The sequence below is a fragment of the Bison bison genome, unplaced genomic scaffold (genome assembly GCF_000754665.1).
Source record: "Bison bison bison isolate TAMUID 2011002044 unplaced genomic scaffold, Bison_UMD1.0 scf7180017862979, whole genome shotgun sequence".
In the NCBI taxonomy this organism is placed as follows: Eukaryota; Metazoa; Chordata; class Mammalia; order Artiodactyla; family Bovidae; genus Bison; species Bison bison.
This window is the reverse complement of record NW_011493551.1, coordinates 317,357-340,579: the sequence shown is the minus strand read 5'-3', so window position 1 is coordinate 340,579 and position 23,223 is coordinate 317,357. Positions and strand designations below refer to the sequence as shown.

At 46.6% G+C, this 23,223-nt stretch overlaps 1 protein-coding gene across 24 annotated transcripts in view; it reads left to right on the top strand.

Annotated features, from left to right (window-relative positions):
- SORBS1 (sorbin and SH3 domain containing 1) overlaps positions 1–23,223 on the top strand; it is a 236,387-nt gene that overhangs the window by 204,017 nt on the left and 9,147 nt on the right. For 15 of the 24 annotated variants that reach the window (XM_010832970.1, XM_010832967.1, XM_010832973.1 and 12 more), the window contains 7 exons: positions 609–776; positions 4,983–5,029; positions 6,985–7,099; positions 7,255–7,380; positions 9,016–9,210; positions 10,787–11,551; positions 22,624–22,683. In XM_010832970.1, the coding sequence (XP_010831272.1) occupies positions 609–776; positions 4,983–5,029; positions 6,985–7,099; positions 7,255–7,380; positions 9,016–9,210; positions 10,787–11,551; positions 22,624–22,683 (1,476 nt within the window). The remainder of the gene's footprint in view (positions 1–608; positions 777–4,982; positions 5,030–6,984; positions 7,100–7,254; positions 7,381–9,015; positions 9,211–10,786; positions 11,552–22,623; positions 22,684–23,223) is intronic. The other 9 variants (XM_010832982.1, XM_010832983.1, XM_010832990.1 and 6 more) reach the window with 2 other exon arrangements.

The following is a 23,223-nucleotide window of genomic DNA, read 5'->3' as shown; positions in this document are numbered from 1 at the left end:
TCAGAGGAAGGGTTGGCTGGCCTAGGAGGAAGGGTGCCATATTTTCTGAAATGGGTATTTCTACTCTCTTGAGCATATTCAAATTAGCAGAAATAGGAAGCACAAAATGACCTGCTTGCCACAGAACCCCTTAGTAAAAGCCCACAGCAGTTTTAACAGGCCAGATGTGGGCAGGAGGAAGAGCCCTCCCTGGTTCCACTGTGGGAATACGCTATGGGAGCTCATCACTGGCTAAGCAAGGTAAGGATCGCATTTCCGGCCTCCTGCCATGCTCCATGCTCATGAATGCTCCGGAAGGACCCCTGGATGATGTGGCCTCGGCTGCCTTATATCTGGAGGCAGGACGCTGTCAGCTGAGCTGAGGGATGGTCTGCAGACATTGTAACCACATGGGACCAGCCTTCAGTGCTGCCTAGATTTCTTCTGCAGTGCCATCTCCTCCCTACACAGAGCACACAGTGGGTGGTTACAGTGGGAACATAAAGCCCCTCCAACATCTGTTTCCTCTCTATTGACCCAGCACCTTTTTCCTTAGTTGTTTTTGTTGGCAGTTTTCCAATGCCCTGGACCAGATGATTCACTGCCCATTTTATGCAATTTCATGGCAGAAACTTTTAGCGGACCAGAGACGACTTAAACGCGAGCAAGAAGAAGCCGATATCGCAGCTCGACGCCACACGGGCGTCATTCCAACGCACCATCAATTTATCACTAATGAGCGCTTTGGGGACCTCCTCAATATAGACGATACGGCAAAAAGGAAATCTGGGTCAGAGGTCTGTTTTGGTCACCTCGATCTGCTGCTTGACCCAAAGCAATATTTGCCTCCCCTCAGCATTGCCCTCTGTAGGCCAAATTAGTTCTCCAAGCAGCGTCTGTCATCCTGGCTTCCCTTAGGCTTGCTTTGGCTCTTCTCTGGCTGGTCGGAGGACATGATTCCGTATATGTCCTGTGCTCTGTATGTCCAAGCATGCCTGGCTGCGGGACTGGGATCCACTGGCGCACACTCCGAATGCATGCCTTAGAGCATCGGCTGCCTTCATGAGTCCCGTCTTCTCCATCCGCATTTTACCATGATACTGTGTTGCCTGTGCGTTCTGCTTAGAAACCTGTACCTTAGTTCATATGCATTAGTGGCCATGGTGTGGACAATTACAAGCTTCTTTGAAGAGATGGTTTAGTGAAACTTGTATTACATGCTGTACTGCTGCTTGGTATCCTACAATGATACAATTGAAGTGTTCAAGAGAACTGAAACCTCACTGAGGAATTTTGAAAGCCAGAGAGTTTTGCAGTTAGGGCAAGCCATGGAGGGTAAGAACTCTCTGAGAGCCATTTCCTCCATTCCCTTAATTTGGACATTTCTCAGCTGAGATTACGAAACTTAATATTATACAAGGAACAAAGAGGCACAAGCCTTTAAAGTGATATTATCTGGACCTTGGCCTCCTGTGCAAAGGTCAGCATGTTGAAATGCTCATGCTGGCCAAATGCTGCATTTTGTGTCAGAGTTTGTTTTGCCACATGACCCTTAAGTAGCCCTGCCTATGATTAGCTCCTTTTGGGGAAGTGTGTGTGTCTGGGGTTTGGGCAGGTGGGGATGGAGGAATGGGGGAGTGACACCAAAGTATATACAGTTTTATAATCGTTCAGTGTAACAGCTGATTAATATTCATGTCTCTGTCTTTCAAGTGACAGAAGCACTACTGGTTATTCTTCAAATGGTTTGGGTTTTGTTTTATTTTTTTTTTTTAAAGGAGTAGAAGGTGACTGTGACAGAGAAGAGGGGAACCAGGTGAAAAGGAAAGCTGGAGAGGGGAAAGTGGCTCTAAAGTGATAGAGAAAAATAAAATGTAATTTAAAAAAAGGCAGAAGTTATCAAGAGTAACTCAGATGCAAGGAAAAGACAGCTCCCAGCCCTCAGCATTCCAGTTCCTCCATACCACTCTGCTCTGAAGGTTCTGGTGATGGGTTATCCTTGTTCCCGGACCTACCTGGTTGTGAGTGATGGAGGAGATGGGAACATGCAGAGGCAACCTAGGACTGCCTACTCCTTGTAGATAATACACGCAAATGAAATGCAACCAGGGCACAGTAACCATAGACAGAGGCAGCTGAACTCTGCCTAACCCACCTTGCATCCCTTCTAGAGCAGAGGTTCTCAAACTTGAGAGCGTCAGAATCCCCTCAAGGCTTGTTAAAATACAGGTTGCTGGTCCCCATCCACCAAGTTTCTGATTCTGGGTTGTGATCTGAGAATTTGTGTTTTTGAGAAGTTCAGGGACTGCATGTTGAGAATCTCGGCCCTAGATTCTGACTGACAGACATCGGAAGACAAAGACCAATGAGTCCTGGTGTTCCAGACCATGTAGATGTACTTCTGTCCCATTACCAATGTGTCCCAGTGTACTAGTCTGTGTAGATGTACCTCTGTCCCATTCAGTAGAGTTTGGGTGACCACTAATCCTGTGCAGGACCCTATGAAGGGACAGAAACAAGACTCAGACTGTGCTCTTGGGAAGCGGGCAGTCTACTGGAAGAGGCACCCCTCTGTTGTAGTAAGTAACACGATGCCTTAGGAACCAGAGGAGGAAAAGATAGATTCAGCCTCAAGGGGATGGAGGAAGATAAAGAGGGAAATGATGCTTTATATAGGCAATGATGGGAGAAGGCAATGGCACCTCACTCTAGTACTCTTGCCTGGGAAATCCCATGGATGGAGGAGCCTGGCAGGCTGCAGTCCATGGGGTCGCTACGAGTCGGACATGGCTGCGTGACTTCACTGTCACTTTTCACTTTCATGCATCGGAGAAGGAAATGGCAACCCACTCCAGTGTTCTTGCCTGGAGAATCCCAGGGACGGGGGAGCCTGGTGGGCTGCTGTCTATGGGGTCGTACAGAGTCGGACATGCCTGAAGCGACTTAGCAGCAGCAGCATAGGCAATGATGACTTATATTTGATGCAATCTGTTTCTCAGTCTTAAATAACGTATGGGTTCCCTTTAAAGACAAATTTTCACCAACCCAATTGGGTTGACCTAAGCCAATTTACAGATTAAATAGTAAACTATACACCTATACAATTTTTATTTGATAATTATTAATTTAATTGAGAGCTGGTTAATGTTCATGTCTCAATCTTTTGAGTGACGGAAGGCACCACTGACTGTTCATCACATGGCTTGGGTTTTACTAATTGATAGTTGATATAATTTCCCTGAATTCAATTGTCACTCAGAGTATGAATATCATGCTATTTTGGTATAAATTTGTTTTTAATTTCACACAGCTCTGCAGTTGGCTGTCATGAGGTAACCAGCTCCCCCCCACCCCCCTTTTTTAAATTGGAACCACTGTGACATTTGTGTCCTTAAAATGTTGGTCATTTGGCCTTCTCTGTGAACTTGTCATCTGTAAATAACTTCATGATTGTTCTTTTCTTATTTGCTTACAGTGGTTAAATTATGCTCTATGGTCATAACAGACACAGATGCAGACATTGAAATTCTGACATTGATTACAAGGTTGGCATTTAGCTGACTTCTAGTATGTATGGGAGATAGAAACAGCACATGGAAATGCAAAAATAAAAAATTCCTGCAGAGAATTCATGGACTTAAAGAATGTCCCTACAAGACCCCAGCTCGGGGAGCCTGATAATGTGGGGTTATTTCACTGAGGGATCAGGATCTCAAACTAAGCTTGATGAAGCTTCTGAAAGTGATTTTTTTCTCACCTATATTCCCCTCTGCTTTGTCCATGTCCAAGTAGGAAGTATGTAAGTTCATATTATTTCCCTAGACTAAAAAGTCATAGCAGTTGAGTAGGTTGGAGCTGCTCATAGCTGGGGCAGAATTATACTGGCGGCTATGCACAGCTTGCTCACTTGATTTCTCCCCTCTGTCTTTGTTTAAAAAAAAAAAGTAACTATTTTAGTGGTGGGGAAGAAAGATGTGCAAATAACCATGGTAAGTAAAGAAGAACCTTTTCCTCTCTTTGCTGGAATTGGTGATGAAGAAATTCCAGACACAGAAAGGTGTCTAGACAAGATGCAGCAAATAGATTTGCCTGACTCGGACAGGAAGAGTGTCCTGGGAGATAAGGCAGTTAGATATGAGTGGGGAGAAATTACCCAAAGACCTTAACCCACCTCAGGCATTGAGAGTTGACCTGAAGGACAGTTGAGAGACTCGGCCAACTTCACAGTGAGGCAGTGATATGATGGAGGCATTTGAGGAATGTTATTTGTGCCTCTGAGTGACAGCAGATTAGAGTGAAGAGAACTGAAGTCAAAGGAAGCTTTGTGCTTGTGGGGACCAGAGGTCGGACCTGAGAGGGGTTGTGGAGGGGACGGAGGGAGAGTTGGCGTGACTTAATGACAGACTCAATGAGAAAGTGGAGACGGGGCTGCGGATGACTTCCAGGCTTGGGAGACTAGGAGGAGAGGGCTCCCCAACAAGAATGGGAGCCTTTGAGGAAGAGCATGAGCTGAGGGCTCGGTATATCTGGCTTTTTGGATGATTTCACAGACGTTGAGAAATATATGGAGTTGGAGGTGATGTGAGAAGTCAGTCAGGGTTCATCTACTTGCAGGGCATAATTTAAGTCACACAAACAGAATGTGTTCCCCAAAGAGGAAGACAGTAGATAAGGAATGTCTCAGGACTTCCAGCTGCTTGTTTGTTTGTTTTTTAAATAACGGTGTCAGCTTTGAGAACCGGCACTTCAGCTTTAGGACTTTTCTAACCATCTCTTCCTCAAATCTGGCCCTCCGTAGGGAGATCCTCGAGCATGGCATAGCTGACTGAATATTCATCTAGTGCTCTGCTAAGGTCAGACAAGTGGAATTCTACCCATATTTCAACACCAGAGTAAACTGGTTAGGGTGGATTTTTCTGCTTTGCTTTCTGGAAACTTGTAAACGTGTTCTTTTCATTGTACATGAATTGCGATTTTAACTTGTCATTGTTTCTTGTGTTTAGATGAGACCTGCCAGAGCCAAGTTTGACTTTAAAGCTCAGACACTAAAGTAAGTGCCATTATCCAGCTTGTTTCTTCTGGGGACAGAGTGCCTTCCTCCTGGCCCTGTGCTTTCATTGTACCATGTTGCCTCCCCAAAAAACTTAATAATAACGCTTTCTAAAGAGAAAATGAGAGATCCATAGACTTGAATATGTTAAACACCTCCAGTCACTGGGTTCTGTTTTCCACCATAAATGTTACTCAAAAAAGTGTTCTGGGGAAGCACTTGATTCAACCAAGTTAAACAGGTTTCTGTCCCACAGGACTTCCTCCAGGGTGCCAGGGTGCTGAAGTGCTAATGAGTCTCCAGAAAAGATCTAAAAAGTGTATCACATTATCATTTCACAAATCTTGTTACTATCAGACCTTGCCACTGGTTCCTTGGGGATTGAGTGTGGTCCATGGAGCAGGAAGAAGGCATCCCCAGCCCCCCACGATACATGACTTCTCAGCCTCTCATGAGTGTCCCCCTCCTTGCTTACCTGATGTGGCAGTGTTGGCGGCGGGGTGGGAATCACAGCTCCCACCCACCTCCATACCTGCGATCACTTAGGGTAGCAGAGTTTAGAAGCTGTAGATCTCCTGCAGGGGTTGGTATTCTGAGGATTCTGCTCATCTGTGTGTCCGTAGTTGAGAGTAAATGGAGGGGGGAAATTCAGAACTCCCCTGAGAAGGGCTATGGCAAAAAATTGACCAAAGACATTCTTTTTTCTAGAGACAAACGCCCTGGATTCCCTTCACAGGCCTCTTTAGGTTTAGAATCCTGCCTGCTGGTGTGAGACCCACACAGGCAGCCTTATTATTTGATCCAGCACAGGGCTGACTCTGTGTGAGGTTTTCTGGACATGCCCCCGTTGTCTGGCCAGTACCCCTTTATGTACTGTGGGACCACCTGGCACACCACCAAGCAGGCACACCCCCTCCACACTGCAGTCAGAGACCTGTCTTTCCATGCTGTTTGTTTGACGCACATGGAAAAGATCAGGTCATTTTTTCTAATGCAAGAAAATATCAAGTTGCAGTTTTTGTTTTGCTTAAAATGTATCTATTATCTTTCTGTCTCACTTTTAAAAATGGAGTCCTGGTTAGAGATTAACATACTATTGGGGCAAACAAAGGGATGTATATGGAAAAGTTGAAAATGGGCATGAAGAGGGAAAATCCACTTTTCTTTCCAAGATCCCTTTTCTGTGTTGAAAAGGAAGTGAACTAACATTTACTGACTGTTAACTATATCACAGGCACCAGGCTAGGTCTTCTATTTGTAGTTTATTGCTGATTTATCCAAAAACTCTGATTATTAGCTCCTGTTTTCTGAAAAAGAAAGTATTGGGTTGGCCAGAAACCCAATACAGTCGTTTGGGCTTTTCTATAAAATGTTTCTTGGCTTCCCTGGTGGCTCAACTGGTAAGGAATCTACCTGCAATGCAGGAGAGCTGGGTTCAATCCCTGGGTTGGTAAGATCCCCAGAGAAGGGAAAGGCTACCCATTCCAGTATTCTGGCCTAAAGAAATCCATGGAATGTATAGTCCATGGGATCACAAAGAGTTGGACACAACTGAGTGACTTTCACACAGACACATAAGATGTTTCTGGCCAGCTCAACATCTCAGAGGAATTAAGTATCTTGCCCAAGGTACCAGAGCTAGTAAATGATATAACTGGGTTTTGAACCCAGATCTGCCTAATTTCAGAGCCTTTCTACTGCATGATGCTAGAAGAGTGTATGTATGTATGGATAATGAGATTGGTGGATGGATGGATGGATGGATGGGTAATGAAATGAGTGGGTGAGCGGATGGCTGAATGGATAGAAGGACAAAAGGATATCAGGATGTCACAAATACTGATGTAACTTGCCCCCTTTGACCCAACTCAAAGTCTCCTTTTGCTAAAACACAAGCATCTCAGTCTTACACTCATTGGAACATCTCCTAAAATGCCATGACCCTCTATCCACAGGGAGCTTCCTCTGCAGAAGGGAGACATCGTTTACATTTATAAGCAAATCGATCAGAACTGGTACGAAGGAGAGCATCACGGCCGGGTGGGGATCTTCCCCCGCACCTACATCGAGGTACCCTGGCTCTGTCTCTTACTCAGGAAAGACCCACACATGCCCAGAGCACCATTTATCTAACTTGTGTTTTGTTTCCTCCTTTCCTCTCATTTCCTTGCTTTCTGCTCTTTTCCGTTCTCCTTTGCCTCTTTTTTTGCCCCCCCCTTTCTCAGCTTCTTCCTCCTGCTGAGAAGGCTCAGCCCAAAAAACTGACACCAGTACAGGTTCTGGAATACGGCGAAGCCATCGCCAAGTTTAATTTTAATGGTGATACCCAAGTAGAGATGTCCTTCAGAAAGGTAAGCTGCCCTCTCATACTGCACCAGGGGACCCCCCACTTGGGGGGGCGCTGTCATCGTCGGGATGGGGTATTGCAGTGCCAGCCAGTCTGGCAGAGCTGTTGCACACCCAAGAGCTGTGCCCCATGAAGAATTGCACTGAAGACAATTGGGGGATTTCTACAGTGAAGTATTAAAGAACAGACCATACATTGAATTTACTGATGAAAGGTAGTATTTCTGAAATCATAGACCCACCTCTTTTATAAACTGTATTCAGTGTTTATTGAGCACCTAGTAATGTGAGAAGCGCTGTGTTGGCAACTAGGTTATACAGCATTAATGGGGAGAAGGGAACGTCCTAGGATACCAGAAGTCTGAAAAACTTTGAAGCCAACAGTCATAGGTTATCAGGCATGCAGCCTTTGGGGAGTTAAATAATTTTTCAGAGCTGTGATTTCCTCCTATGTAAAGTGAAAATAAATGGCCCTCTCCCTGAGCTGCCACGGGCAGATTAAATGAAGCAGCCTCAGGGAAGCCCCCAGTGTGACACATGGCACCTAGTTGGCCCTCGGTGAGCAGGAGATGACAATGTTATCATTGCCTTCAAGGTGCTTGTACTTATTTTGAACACAACTAAGCCAGGCAGAGACACTGTTCTTCCTAGGAATTCAGAAACTCTGTATATGTCAAAATTCTCTGGCTGGCTGAAGGTACTAAAGTTAAGAATTTTACTGAGGATTGAGGGAAGCGAGGCTATGCCTTGAAAAAAGATGAACCATGTTATAGAAAAGAGAAACAGTGGAAGCAACCTAGTTGCCCTACATCAGGAGACCAATAATTAAACCATTATATTATGTACAGTAGATTGCCTGCAGTGGGCCATTAAGCTGTGCACCGCTAGGAAAAACAGAATTATATTTCTTGATAAAGAAGGATGTGTACTGTATGTTATTCAGTACCAAAAAAGCAAATTACAAACGGGAATACAGTGTATATTGTTTTTATAAGAAAAAATATATTCAAGTCTAATTCACATGGAATTATCTGTACCAAAATATTACCAGTGGTGACCCTCAAGTGATAATATTATGGGTAGTGATTATTTTCTGCCTTACGTTTATGTTTTAATTTTCCTGTAATGATACAGGAAAAATACAATTATATTAAAAAAGAAAAAGAATCCCCAAAACCTTTACCTTAAAGAAGAAGATTGGATATCTGTCTGTTTTGCATTAAGTGAGTCAAAACCACTAGATTTGGGGGATTCCCTGGTGGTCCAGTGGTTAGGACGATGCTCTCACTGCCAAGGGTCTACGTTCAGTCTCCATTCAGGAACTATGATTCTACAAGCTTTGTGATGCAGCCAAAAAAAAAAAGAGAGAGAGACATTACATTTTCCTGTTAACTTGGGGGAATGAGTCTGACCTTCTTTAGCGAAATACGTAAAGACCAAGCTTAACAGACTCCTAGCAGTTCTAACTGCTGTTAGCATCTCCACCTCAGTGGTGATTAATTTCATCCAGGATGAGCACGGAAGGTTTTTCTGACCAAAGAACGTGAGAAGTAATGCAGGAGAGCACAGGGTACAGGCAGGGACCTCAGACGTGCTGAGGTCTGCTAGGGCAAGGACCACTGCCTCACTGTGTCTTGCAGGGCGAGAGGATCACGCTGCTTCGACAGGTGGACGAGAACTGGTACGAAGGGAGGATCCCAGGCACGTCCCGGCAAGGCATCTTCCCCATCACCTATGTGGATGTGATCAAACGGCCACTGGTGAAAAACCCCACAGATTACATCGACCTGCCTTTCTCCTCCTCCCCAAGTCGCAGCACCACTGCAAGCCCTCAGGTACCTAAGCTTCTCGTCACTGGTTTTCACACTCAGCACGACAAATCTAAGTGCTAATGGCACACAGCCCCTCTGGGGTGGGTCTGCAGCAGTGCAGAGAGTATGCATTCCAGGGTTTGTTTTCATGTGTACAAATGGCGTTTTTCAAGAATTTGCTGGGAGAAATATTATCTGAGGGAAAAGGAAGCACTTAAGGTGATTGCTCTGGGGACAAGATGATTGGGGAGAGAAATACCTGTCATTATCAGATGGTCCAAAACTCTGTTCTGACAGCATCCCATGTTGACCAAAGCTGGTTGTCTGGGTACCACCACAATCCCATACATATCATGGCCAGTATGGTTCTCTTAGTCATCTTACTGGTCAAGATTGGCCTGTAGAACACAAAGACTGAAAGAATTTCACATCCTTATCCTCAGACACATGGACCAGATTCAGAGTATTCTTTGCAGTCAAGAACCGGGTTGCAAAAGGAATTTACAGCATCTCTGTCTATACTGGGCTGAAAGAAAGTAGATTTAAAAGCATAATATGGTCTTTGCTTCCTAAACATTAATTATGAACAAACTTATTCTAAACTATAAATTATTCCAAACCCATCCCCACTGTCCCAAAGCCAAGGAAAAAAACCAAACCTTGGGTTCAGGAGAGGCACAGTGGGGTGACTTCTGTGAAAGACTGACCCTAAGTGGTAAGTTACAGAGAGGATGGTCAGGGGAACAAGAGCAGGACCCGGGGGCCCAGGGTCCTGCCTGGGCCTCTCTCCTCTCCTCCTCCTCTCTCACTTGCCATTGCTGACCCCAGGAGATGGTTCTTGGCTGAAAGCATGAGACAGGCTGACCCAAGGATTCTTTGCACAGTGAGATCTAGATCCCGTGATCTCGCAGGGAGAGAGTGTGAGCCGGGCGTAGGGCACTCTGCTTGGTCACAGCATGAGGAACACAGTTAGATTTTATGCTTGACTGTAGCCAAGTGCAACTGTGAAACAAGATGGCTACACTGCTCCTACACCTCTCTGGAAGGCTCTTCACTGAGCCCCCTAGAGAGAATAAATGCCCAAGAAGGGCCAGAGTGGTGGCAGACCTTTGTAAAGTCTCTGTACTCAAGTATAGTTGACGTACACTGTTATATTCGTCTCGGTGTACAACACAGTGGTTCAGCCAGGCCACCTTTCTCTCCTCGTGGCTCTGGGTCAGGCTTCATTGCAGAGGCAGTTGGATGGGGTGGGGGTAGGGAGCTCCCAGTGTGTCCCTTTAAATCTGATTCTGCAGACCAGCCGGCAGCATCTGTTTCTGTCCTGATGGGACCCTTTCTCCCGTCTCCATGCCACCTGCTTCTCCATTCTCCCCCGCCTGCACACACCCATGTATCCACACACACGCATCCGCATCCACATCCAGGTTCTCTCCCAGCCCGACCAGGTGATTTCCTTTCTGGACACCAGCGTGCCCTGCTCATCCTCTCCATTTCGTTCCTCTCCAGACATCCCGTGTGATTATTTTCCTCCTTTATTCTCTGTGCTGACACTTGTGCCTTTTACTTCTTTTGTTTTCTTCTCTCTCCTTCTCTTTTGAAGTTTCCCAGTCACAGCAAGCTCCTCATGCCGGCCCCCTCATCTCTGCCCCACCCCCGCCGAGCCCTGTCCCCGGAGATGCACGCTGTCACCTCTGAGTGGATCTCGTTGACTGTAGGGGTCCCTAGCAGGCGTCCTCTGGCTCTGACGCCACCCTTGCCTCCTCTGCCCGAGGCTTCTATCTACAGCAGTGACCCCTTGGCCTTGTTCACAAGGCCCAGCTCCTCGCTGCCCCTCAACCTTCCCCATTCGGGCTGGTCGGACCGGTCCACTCCACATTCTGCGGTCTCCCCGCTGGCCCTGCCGCCTCCGCACAAAGCCCACTCCCCAGCGCCTGGGGCCCAGGCCTCCTTCCACGTCAATGGAGACAGTGGTACCTATGTGCCACCTCCGGGGGTCCTCCAGGATAGCTTCTCCCAGCCGTGGCTTGGGCGATCTGACAGGGTCATCTCGGAGCTTAGTGACGCCTTTAGCAGCCAGGGTAAGCGGCAGCCATGGCAAGATGGAAATGGAGCGCGTGAGAGGAAAGCAGAGAGGGAGGCGGGTGAGAGATGCCCAGGTGGACCCGCCATCTCTAAGAAGAGCTGCTTGAGGCCGTCAGACGTGGTCAGGTGCCTGAGCACCGAACAGAGACTCACAGAGCTCCACACCCCAGAGGAGAGCCGGCCCCGCCACCAGCCCCTGGGGGGCCCTTTCTCGGGAAGGGAGGCTGAGCGCTCAGAGCTGCAGAGAGGTGGTGAGCCGGCCGCTCGGATGGGTGCGAGCCAGGTAGGCCTGCAGCATGACCGTGTGTGCCCGGGCATCTCGGGCAGCAGGGCAGCCTCACCCACAGCCAAGTGGATGCCCACAAGACCCGTTTGCTTGTTTGGAAACAAAAATATGACCCAGGAGGGAATGGAGGGGTCATCCATTAGGTTGTCAGGGCTGGAACAGCTGGAGGCCAGGGACAGTCTGTATTCTGGCCTCTCGAAGTGATTCCAAAGCCACACTGTTGGGTACCTCCTGGCCTGGTGCAAAAACCCGCAAGAAGGCAGGCCTTCCTCCTGGCGCAGTCGCGCCTGGGAGAGGACCCTCGGCTTGCTCTAACACAGCTGAGAACACCAGGCTTCAGTTTGGCTCCGTGTGGTTTGGTTTTGTGTGCGCTGCGCTGTGTTTCCATAACCCCTGGCGCTCTGCCTGCCAGCACTTAGCCCCGCTGGGTCTCGTCCTGTCCTGTGTCTGTGTGGGAGCTGAGCTGCTCACTGATGGGCACATACGTTTTGGTTTTGGGGGGATCAACCCAGTGCTGGGATCCTTGAAGGACAGGCCAGGTTTTTAGGCAACTGTCCCATTTTCTGTCTGGGACAACTACAAAGATTTTGGGGTCTGGACTGAGGTGGCCCTAGGATGTTTTGAGAGCTTAAAAATTGGGGGCAGGTGGCGAGGAGGTGAACGTGGCAATTAGATCATGGTTCTAATACTGGCTATGCTGTTTAATACCCCAGAATTCAGAGCCTTTGGGCAGCTTCTCCAAAGTAGCCGAGTCTGAATGCCTGCTCTCCTCTACCCTCTAGTGATTTGGAATTGAGTTACTTTCCCCTTCTTAGCCTCAGTTTCCTCATCTGTAAAATGGAGATAACAACTACCTCACAGTCAGGTTGAGAGGATTTCACAAATTGATGCATGTTAAGTGCTAAGCATAGGGGCTGGGAATGGAACACATCAGCACTTTATAAATGGAAGCTCTCCACCTTGGAGCATCTGGAGCTGAGAACATTCTAGAATGTCTTTTGAACCAGATGGAATTCTTGAAGATGTCTCCAAGCCATTTATTATCTACTGTGCACAATGCCCATGGTAGATGATGATATTTAATCTCAGTTTCCCTTTAAAGTGTCATTTACTCAACAGATACTCATTTGAGGGTATACCTACCTCTGGGCAGGATACAGGGTTTCCCATTCTGCCTTTGAGGAGCCCTGTGCTTCAGGAAGACTGGCACACACAGCCACAGAGGTTTGCCTGGAGGCTGCAGGAGCCTGCGGCCTGAAGCACAGATTTGGCCCCACCTGCGGCCCCAGCCTGATGATGGGGAGTGGGGCGTCATTGCTGTGGGGAAGGACAGCGTGTGATAATGGTCAGTAGTCAGGCTCTACCTCCCCACCGGCTTTCTCCTATCCAAAGTAGGAGTGGAATTTGTCTCTCAATCACAGGACAGTGTAAGGATTAAAGGAGGTAGGTGTGGTGCCTGGCAGGCCGGAAGGCTCCCTGAAGCGGGATGTTGCTCCAGCTCTGAGGCCAGTGCTGAGGAAATACCTGGGGAAGGCTTTGCCTGAGCAGGTGTTCCTGGAAGGCATGTTCTGTGAGGAGAGAAGGGTGTGTCCTGTCAAGGAAAGAAATAATTTGCTAGGGGAGAGGCAGTGAAGTGACTGATGGAAAAGAAGTCAATGTCTCAACACAGGAACAGTTCTGGAAAGGTTCTAAGTCAGCCCTTGGGGCCTGGAGACCTCCTCATGGTTGGCGGTGAGTCATTGCGGCCCAATGCCAGGATCCAGTATGGACAGGAAGCGCACACGGTGCTTGGAAGAGGCTGGGGGTGGACACTTCCCATTCCTAACTAGGAGAGGGTGGTGTGCTGGCAATACAGAAAGCCAAACTTGTTGAAAACTGTTTCCTGATGGGCCTCCAGACCCCAGGTGCACCCCTTCCCATCCCCTCCCTCCTGCTCTCCCAACAAAAAGCTGGGCCCTGGCCTTGCTCCATGTTGAGAGCTGGGGGGGGTTATGTGAAAATGGCTGCTGCCCACCCACTCCCTCACCAGCTCCTTCACCTTCCCGTCCTAGAACTGGGACCTGGAAGTCAGCTTGGGAAATGAGGTCCTTCCAAGGAAGCTTTCTGCCTCTCTTGAGGCCGTCTTGTGCTGACAGAGCACAAGATGGGAAGGGCTTGAATGACAGGTATTCTCTGGTGACCCAGTGACCTCACTCTGTGTCACTTGAACAAATGCATTCCAGACTTGCTTGTATTATCAGAAAAACTGTCAACTGCTCTTGTCCTTGCTGGGGGTGAGGAGCTGAACCAATAATTCCACTTTGTTACCAATGTTGGGAACCTAGGTAGATATTCTGATCTATAAGTGAAGGGAATCTAACCGGAGAGCAAGAAAAGACATTCCAAAGTGTTTTGACCATTTCCTCTTCTATTTGAGTGTCTAGGATGTTGCAGGCACTGTGCAAAGTGCTGCAGGAGGCAGAGAGGGGTGAGCGTTGTCAGGGGCCCCCCTGCTCTCAGGAAAGTCTCTCCTCCTTCCTGGGCTTAGAAGGCCTCATGGAACTGGCTGTTTTGACAGCTAAGCCAGCCTCACCCTCCCCTCAGTCTCCCCTGCTTGTGCGTCTGGAAAATTTCCACCCGTCCTTTACTTCTCCATTCCTTCCTGGAAGCCTTTCCTGCCAACTTTCCCCTCCCCCTGTAGGACTAGATTAAGTGCCGGACTTTGTGCTTTCACAGCCCCCAGCACCTGATCTTAGGGGCACTTATCAACTCTATTGTATTTGTCCCTTTATCTGTCACCCTCAGAGCGCAAGGGACCAGGACACCTGATTGAGGAAGGTGCTCAACAAGTATTTGTTGAGTGAAAGCAGAGATACAATATGAGTGACCCCAGCTAAAGGAGTGTAGGTCTTTACTGGGGGATAAGACATGTTCACAAAAATAAGTATAAGGTAGACCAGGAAGAAGGGTCACAAACAGTTTCCTTGGGGAGTTCAAGATGAGAATAAGCAAGGGAGGTTGGTGTGGGGTGAGGTGGACAGATTTCAAAAGAAAAGTGACTTTTGATTTGGAGCTTAAGGAACTGGGAGTTTTATGATAGGTGAACAGCAGGAGGGCAGCGTTCGAAGCAAGCAAATAGCCTAGCTAAGCCCCAGGGGTAAGAATGTGAAAGGGTAGGTGAGTTCTGGTTTCGGTGGGGCTTCTGTGTCCGCCGGTGGGTAGAAGGGGCTGTGAGCAAAGCTTGGAGGGCTGGTTAGTGCACATATGGATACTGGTCAGCACCTCCTCACAGAGTGGCTGGTCATCCTCCACAGGTCCTATGACCCTTGCTAACTGGTCATCTGCATTCCCTACTTGGTGCTAGTCCCTGTTCTGCTGCTTTCTTTCTCCTGAGTCACCTGTCCAGCCCATCCCACGACCCCCAACTCTGCAGATGTGTGAGCACTTCCTTGTGAAAGGGTTTGACTTTTCACTCCTTGTAGACTCCCAAGCTGGTGTGACATTGGGTCGGTTGTGCATGTTTTTAGCTAGGAGTTCTCTGGACAGCAGAAGGGAGTGAATGAGGGGCAAGGGGCGTTTAGGGGAAGCCAGGATTGGTGGGAAGAGTGCTGCATTCAAATTTAGGGTTCCTGGGCTCTGTCTCCTGCCTTGCCATGAGCCTGCTGTGTGTCTCTGGGTGAGTTACTTCCCTTCTCTGGCTTCACCATCCATAGACAAAAGATCCAGACAAAGCTGACTTCTTGTTAGTTTTGATAGTCTCTGATTAACTAAAAATCCTGTGTACATTTCAGTTACAAGGAAAGAGAAGAAAAAATACAAAATTTTAAGGAAGGGGGTTTATAATAGACCTGTGCACCTTCATAGTGGAAAAATAAGTGTTTCCCTTTGTTTTTTGAGGGACAACTAATTGGACAAACATATATATACAAAATGCCCAAGACTTTGGAATTATCAACCAAGTTCTTGGGTTTTGTTGAGCATAATTTTGGCTAGGAAGATTTAGGACAATTGGTCAAGAAAGTGAAGGGGAAGATGGTCTTGGGATTCTCCAGCATTCATCAATATTTTCTGAGCCTTCCCCAAGAGAGAAGTACTGTTCGCTGACTAGCCTCCAGACTTGGTTGTTAGGAGCTTCTATAACTGGTGTAAGAGATCCTCATAGAATTTTTGACTTTAAAAGAATCTTTAAAGTCACTCCAGTGACTTGTAACATTTTCTGGATCACAAAACTTTTGAGAATCTGGGGTTATCTGAGTCTAGGCCAGGGGTTTGGGAAAGAGGGTGGCACACACACAATTTTGCATAATTATAACAGTATAATCTGGGGGAATAATTTTTAAATAAAAGTATTCAGGAAAGCTCTATGTCCTCAAAGCTTCTGAGAAGCACAAGAACAACACTACAGCCTTAGAGAAAGGAGAGTGGGAAGGGAAACAGGACAGAAAATTTGAGCTTTGGTGAACTCAGTGGGAACAGCCCTTACACATGGAAACTAGGTGAGTTCCCAGAACTAAGATAAGAAGAAAGGTGTAGGCCTACCTTGAGCATAGAAATCAGAAATAAAAAGGAAAGCATGTGATACAACTTACAAGAATGAAAAGGAAATTTAAATGTTAAAACACCTACCTAATAAGGGGAAACACTTTCCTTTGACTCACTGAGAAGGGAAATCTCTAAATATACACAGAGTGTTCAACAGTGTACAGGGTGGGGAGAGACGCTGGTTGCAGTTCTTAGGAAAATCACCAGCAGGTATGAATACTCTCAATAGTCAAGGCCCAGGGAACTAAGACCTGAAGTTTCAATCAGTTCAGTTCAGTCGCTCAGTCGTGTCCGACTCTTTGAGACCCCATGAATCGCAGCACGCCAGGCCTCCCTGTCCGTCACCAACTCCCGGAGTTCACTCAGACTCACCTCCATCGAGTCAGTGATGCCATCCAGCCATCTCATCCTCTGTCGTCCCCTTCTCCTCCTGCCCCCAATCCCTCCCAGCATCAGAGTCTTTTCCAGTGAGTCAACTCTTTGCATGAGGTGGCCAAAGTACTGGAGTTTCAGCTTTAGCATCATTCCTTCCAAAGAAATCCCAGGGCTGATCTCCTTCAGAATGGACTGGTTGGATCTCCTTGCAGTCCAAGGGACTCTCAAGAGTCTTCTCCAACACCACAGTTCAAAGGCATCAATTCTTCGGTGCTCAGCTTTCTTCACAGTCCAACTCTCACATCCATACATGACCACTGGAAAAACCATAGCATTGACTAGACGGACCTTTGTTAGCAAAGTAATGTCTCTGCTTTTGAATATGCTATCTAGGTTGATCATAATTTTTCTTCCAAGAAGTAAGCGTCTTTTAATTTCATGGCTGCAGTCACCATCTACAGTGATTTTGGAGCCCCCCAAAATAAAGTCTGACACTGTTTCCACTGTTTCCCCATCTATTTCCCATGAAGTGATGGGACCAGATGTCATGATCTTCGTTTTCTGAATGCTGAGTTTTAAGCCAACTTTTTCACTCTCTTCTTTCACCTTCATCAAGAGGCTTTTTAGTTCCTCTTCACTTTCTGCCATAAGGGTGGTGTCATCTGCCTATGTGAGGTTATTGATATTTCTCCCGGCAATCTTGATTCCAGCTTGTGCTTCTTCCAGCCCAGCATTTCTCATGATGTACTCTGCATATAAGTTAAATAAGCAGGGTGACAATATACAGCCTTGACAAACTCCTTTTCCTATTTGGAACCAGTCTGTTGTTCCATGTCTAGTTCTAACTGTTGCTTTCTGACCTGCATACAGGTTTCTCAAGAGGCAGGTCAGGTGGTCTGGTATTCCCATCTCTTTCAGAATTTTCCACAGTTTACTGTGATCCACACAGTCAAAGGCTTCAATATCCACCCCTAAAAGAGATGTTAGGAGAGAAATGGAGGATTTCAGTAAAAACCCAGCTCATGCCAGCTGCAGAGCATAGGGTGAGCTAAGGTGGCCTCTGGATCAGCACATCCATCCAGCTATTTGGATATCTCCCTCTGGCAGAGCACAGCCCGGGAGATCAAACGTGATAGGAGGCATGGGACCCGGAGTCAGAAAGACCAGCGTCCAAATTCTGGCTCTTCACTTCCCAATTCAGACACACTGGGTCTTAGTTTTATAAGATGAGGTAAATATTGACCCCTTTATTGAGATATTATGAGGAGTTCATTTATTGAGTTAAATGAGGTTTTCTGGAGCTGAATGCACCTAGCACAGAGCATGTAATTGGGACTCATTAAATATTGTTCTGTGATATAGAGGTACCAGGGAAAAGAAAAGTAATTTATCCTCCTTACTCCATTTCACCTAAGAGAGGAAGATGGGGTTGGAGGAGAGAAGAAAGTAGAAGATAGAAGAATCCTTTTACTGGATTGTTGCTGTTGTCGTTGTTCGGTTTCTCAGTCGTGTCTGGCTCTGAGACCCCGTGGACTGCAGCTTGCCAGGCTTCCCTGTCCTGTATTGTCTCCTGGAGTTTGCTCTAACTTATATCCATTGAGTCAGTGATGCCATCCAACCAACTCATCCTCTGTTGCCCCGTTCTCCTCTTGCCTTCAGTCTTTTCCAGCATCAGGGTCTTTTCCAATGAGTTGGCTCTTCACATAAGGTGAACAAAGTATTGGAGCTTCAGTATCAGTTCTTCCGATGAATATTCAGGGTTGATTTCTACTCACACAAATCCAGAGTTTAGAAAATGTAGAATTTTCACCCTGTAAATTAGTGCTTCTTATTCTCTCACCTTGAGTACAAAGGCATTCCCTTGGGAAGTTTTGGTGTCTCCATGGCATTTGTTGTGTCATTGTTTTAGGAAAAAAACAGACCCCACCACAGACTATATGAGAAGGTTAAGCATGTAAGTTTAGTGCTGTCATCAGGTTCAAATTACATCAAAGCTTGTCTGTGGACTGAACTGCAAGGAGATCGAGTCTAGGTGGTGAGCAGTTGAACTGATTGGTTATCGTTTGTTTTGTTTGCAAGCCGGGTTCTTTTTCTTAGTACACCCAAGAGAAGGGCTCAGGGGAGGCAGACTATTCTGCAGACCTGCCGAGGCTTCCTAGAGCCAGGAGCCCGAATCATTCAGGTCTCCTGCCTCCTCTGGCAGTCTGCCTGTGGTCCTCCAGGAGCTGGGGCTCTTTCTCTGCCATCAGGGCAGTCCCTCACCTCCCACAAAGCCAGAAGGGAACCCTCCGGACACCCTGGAGGCTGCAGTCAGAGCCGCCCTCCACCCCGTCTCCAGTGAGCAGTGAGGAAGTGCTGCTCCTTCTAAACCAGGTCAGCCCGGCCCAGCCTTTGTTCTCAGTTCATGGCATGCATGCACACTAATGACTACATGAGAACTTCAGAGCCAAAGAGGATATTGATGTAAATCATGCCCAAGTCTCTTATTTTACTGAGAACTTGAAATCCAAAGTTAAGCATTTTGCTCAAGCGACAATGAATTAGTGTAACAGTCTGTCCTGGAACCCTCCCTTCCAGTCCAGCGTCCCCTGGGAGGCCAGCGTTAGTCACCAGAGAGTTAGGGTCTGAGGAAAGGAGACGGTTTGGAGCGGCTCACCGTCTCTGAGACTCATGACACTCCTAGAAGGGCTCCAGGCCATGTGGAGGTGGGGCTTCTCTGTCCTGCCCACAGCTCCAGGACTTCCTGCTGGCCTCCAGCCTATGGACATTTTATTTTGGGCTTCAAGGCTTTAGCAAACACCCAGAGCTGGAAGAGAACGCTTAGTAACTGATAGGAGCACCAAGTGTTTTTTTGTGGATCCAGAGGGATTAACAGCCCCCAGAGACCAGTGTTGGGTTTCTGAGGGACTGCTCGCTGTGAACTGCAGGTGGAAGGGCCGCAGGGACACACACAAGGTTGCTCTCTCGGAAGAATGAGACACAAGCTCCAGGCCAAGAGGGCCAGCTTGTGTGTGTCTGCGCAAATATGGAAGAAAAGCAGTTTCTGGATCAGTAGCTATCACCTGCTAACTGTTGATGGGGCTATACAGGATGTGCTGGGGTGGAGGGGTTGGTGGTTCTTTTTCTAAACATGTGAAAAACTGGGATGTATTTCCAGGAGTCTGAAATGTCCTTAGCATGAGATAATAGTCCTTTTATCCCTAACCCTGGCTGAGATCGTGATTAGAACTTTGTCTGCTTTTGGGCTTAAAGAAGGGTGTACACTGAGACCCAGGGAGGGTTTAGAGCAGCCCTGGCCAGCAGGAATATAACATAAGTCATGTATGTAATTTAAAATTTTCTGGTAGTAAAATGGAGTGAGTGAAATTAATTTTAGTACTATATTTGACTTATTGACCCAACATATCTAAAATAGTATCATTTTAATATATAATCAGAATAATTGTTGAGATATTTTAAATTCTTTATACTAAGTTTTGAAATAACGTTGTAAAAAATACTTTTGTAAAAAGTGTAAATAATTTTACACCTACAGCACGTTTGTTACTGGCCCCATCTCAGTGTTGAATAGATATGTGAGGCTACTGGTTACCAGGCAGCATAGTATCAAGGGAAGAGATACATAAAGCTGCAGATGGTTGGAAAACAGGACCAGGGAGAGAAAAAGACATACATCTAGAGAGGAAAAAAAAAAGTCTGAAAGTCAGCAGCCTTCAAAATGAAGGGGAAGTCCCTATGGTGGATATCAGTGGTTTCCATCTCCAACAAGGATCCACATGCCATACCCACTCATCCCCCTCAAAAAACTGGTTTACATTTCAGCTGTATGAGATGTTTGGTTTAAATCTAAGGAATGCATGTCAAATAGGGAAAAACTGAATCTTAGCTAACAGCATAAATATTTACCTCACCTTCTTCCTTCATTTATTCCACAGACGTTAAGTAGGGAACGAGTCAACTCTAAGGGAGGAGTTAAGTTTGTACTAGATGTTAAGTGTGTCCAGATGTGAAGGCTGCAGTGATGATTATCCTCTGGTTTGACTGTGACCTGGTAAACTGGAGGTCATGTCAGTAGACTGTACTACATTTGACCTGAGGTTGGTAGGCCACCAGCTGGAGCTTGGAAATTTTTTTTTATGAGAACTTTCATTTTCATGAGGTGTGATCCAGACCAACCAGTCTTAGCTCAGTGTTAGACAAATGAAATGCTCCAGAGCCTTGCTCCCCAAAGTTGGTCTGTGGACCAGCAGTATGGGCATCCCCACATAGAAATGAACACCCCAGACATGTCAGACCAGAATCTGTATTTTAACAGGATCCCAGGTGACTCTGACGCACATCAGCATTTGGGCAGCAGTGCTCTACAGTTTCCCCTGTAGCAGTTGTCAACACAACCTCAGCTTGAACAGCTGCTGGGACCAACAACCGCTTCCTCTCAAGGCAGCACTTTCTATTGGACAGCTCTCCCTTTTGAAAGTTTTCCCTTCTGTCAAGTCAAAATCTGCCTGTAGAGATCACCCACTCGGGGATGCCACATAGAATCTCGCATATTAGATGCTTGGGAGTGTCATTATTTTGTTACGCAGAAGCCTTGATCCAGAGGCTGGATGGTCATTTAGGCCAGCTCCCAGTCATCTGGCAAAGGCCTGCAGGTCCTGAGACATACAGTTCTCTTTTTAATTGAGTTCTGTCTCTTCTCTGCATCCTGCCAGAAACCAGGGAGGCTGGTTTAAGGGACTGAGGTTTGGAGGGGTTTGGAGAACTTGAAGCAGTTTTTCAAAGAACAAGAGTATGGAAGCGATGTCTGGAATGGAAGCTGGCCCACAGGGGATGCAAGTGGATGGGACATTTACAGCAGAGGGGAATGGGAAGGGATGGTGTGGTGGAGCAGTGTCAGCTCTTGCAGGCTGTGTGACATTGGGGAATGCGCTAAGCCCCTCTGAGCATCAGCTTCTTAGGATTTAAAAGAAAATGGGATGATAACCCTGTCTTGCCAGTCTCCAGGGTTTCTGTGGGACTCACTGAATATAATGTCAGTGGAGGCAATTAATAATGTGGGAAATGGTTCAAGGATGAAAGAGAAGGTCCAACGAGATAGTAGATGAATCCAGGAGACAGGGCTTCCGCTAACTTGCTGGATGAGCTCAGGGAAAGTCCTCAGTGTCTCTGGGCCTTCCTGGGAAACAAATGGTCACACACTAAAGATCTGAATGCTCTTCTAGAAGGCCCTGGAGTTGCTGTGGCTTATCAGTATTATTGCATATAACCTGGAGGGTTTCTCCAAAGACGGCTCTTCAAATGTTCAATTAGGGAGACTTCTTAAGAGTTGGAATTGAATCCTCTCTGGGGTAAATAATTCCCAACACTCTTCCAGTGAAGGGCTGGCCAGCTCTATATAGGATTGTTACTTAAAAGACAGGTCTGCTTGGCCAGATTGCACCTTATTTTCATGTCATGATGTGGTACCAGAGCTGGTGAGTGAAGAGTGATGGTTTCATTTCTACTGCTGTGTCAGGACACACGGTCCTGTTCCTGTAAGCAAGCCCTACTCTATGAGATATTGGAACTTATCTATCTCATATGTAGCTGGAATGTATCATTTGCAGGTTTTTCCTGGGAGAACAGCCTTTTTTGATACACCAGGTACTACCAGGGGGTTTTTCAAAATCGTTACTCTCTTGTTTGGTTTTTACAAGTACAAGAAAATGGCATGCCTGATAGTTTTATGAGCCTGCTTTGCCAGAGGAGGCTCCCTGTCAACAAAATAACTGGAACGGGGTTTCAGTACATCAGTCCTTCATAGATGCTTACCGCTAAGAGTGAGGGGACCGGCGTGCGTGCTCACAGAGGGACATGACTGTCCTTAAGGCAGCCCTTCTGTGTCTCTTCCCTGCCAGTCTGGAGTCCCTGTGTTGTTCATTCTCACCTCACTGCAGCCATGCTCCCAACTGCCCATCTCATTGCCCGGATGCTTGCTTCTAACTCTGTACATTGCACTGTCTCCTCTGCACCCACCGTGTTGTCATGGAAACTCGGTGGCCATAGGCCACGAGTGTCCGGTGTCATCGAGTGTGATGGTGTGGTATGTGTATTTGCTCACACTTTTATTTTTAATCCTTTTCAATGTGACATCTGCTAAAATGTCTCCCTTATAATTTGCTTGGTGATCACAGCCTTCTCATCATTCATTGAGAGCAGGACCTGATCTCACAGAATCTGAAAAGAGCTATGTGGTAAGATGCCTACTGAATACAACTGTAGCTTTTCTAAAGAGAATTCTGACTGATTTTTAGAATCTAGACTGGAGTAGACTGGTTGACTCACAGAGCCATTATTTTTAAGAATTTTATGGCTATTGTAGTAGAGAGAGCGATGCTAGGCTACCCCCCTCCCCTCTCAAAAAAAGGCAGAGGAATTTAGAGACTGTTTCTACTCTGCCTACATGTGGGATTAATATTTTAGTGCATGATTGGGGATACATACTTGCATCTCTGTCCTGAAATTACTCCATTTGTAACGGTTACTCACTAATTACAGGCCTTTATGCTGCTGCCTTTTTAATTTAATATTCATACTAAATCCCAAATTCTTCTGTATCTTACCTGTTTTTTCCATGCTTTCGCCTGGACCCCTCCTGCACTCCACTACTGGAATATCTATTTTTTTAAACTGGATCTTCAACTCTGTTGTTTCCTTGGACTTATGTGCTTCGTCTGGAATGTTACATCTCTTCCTCTCTTTCTTTTTTTTTTTTTTTTTTCCCCTTTTTGTTT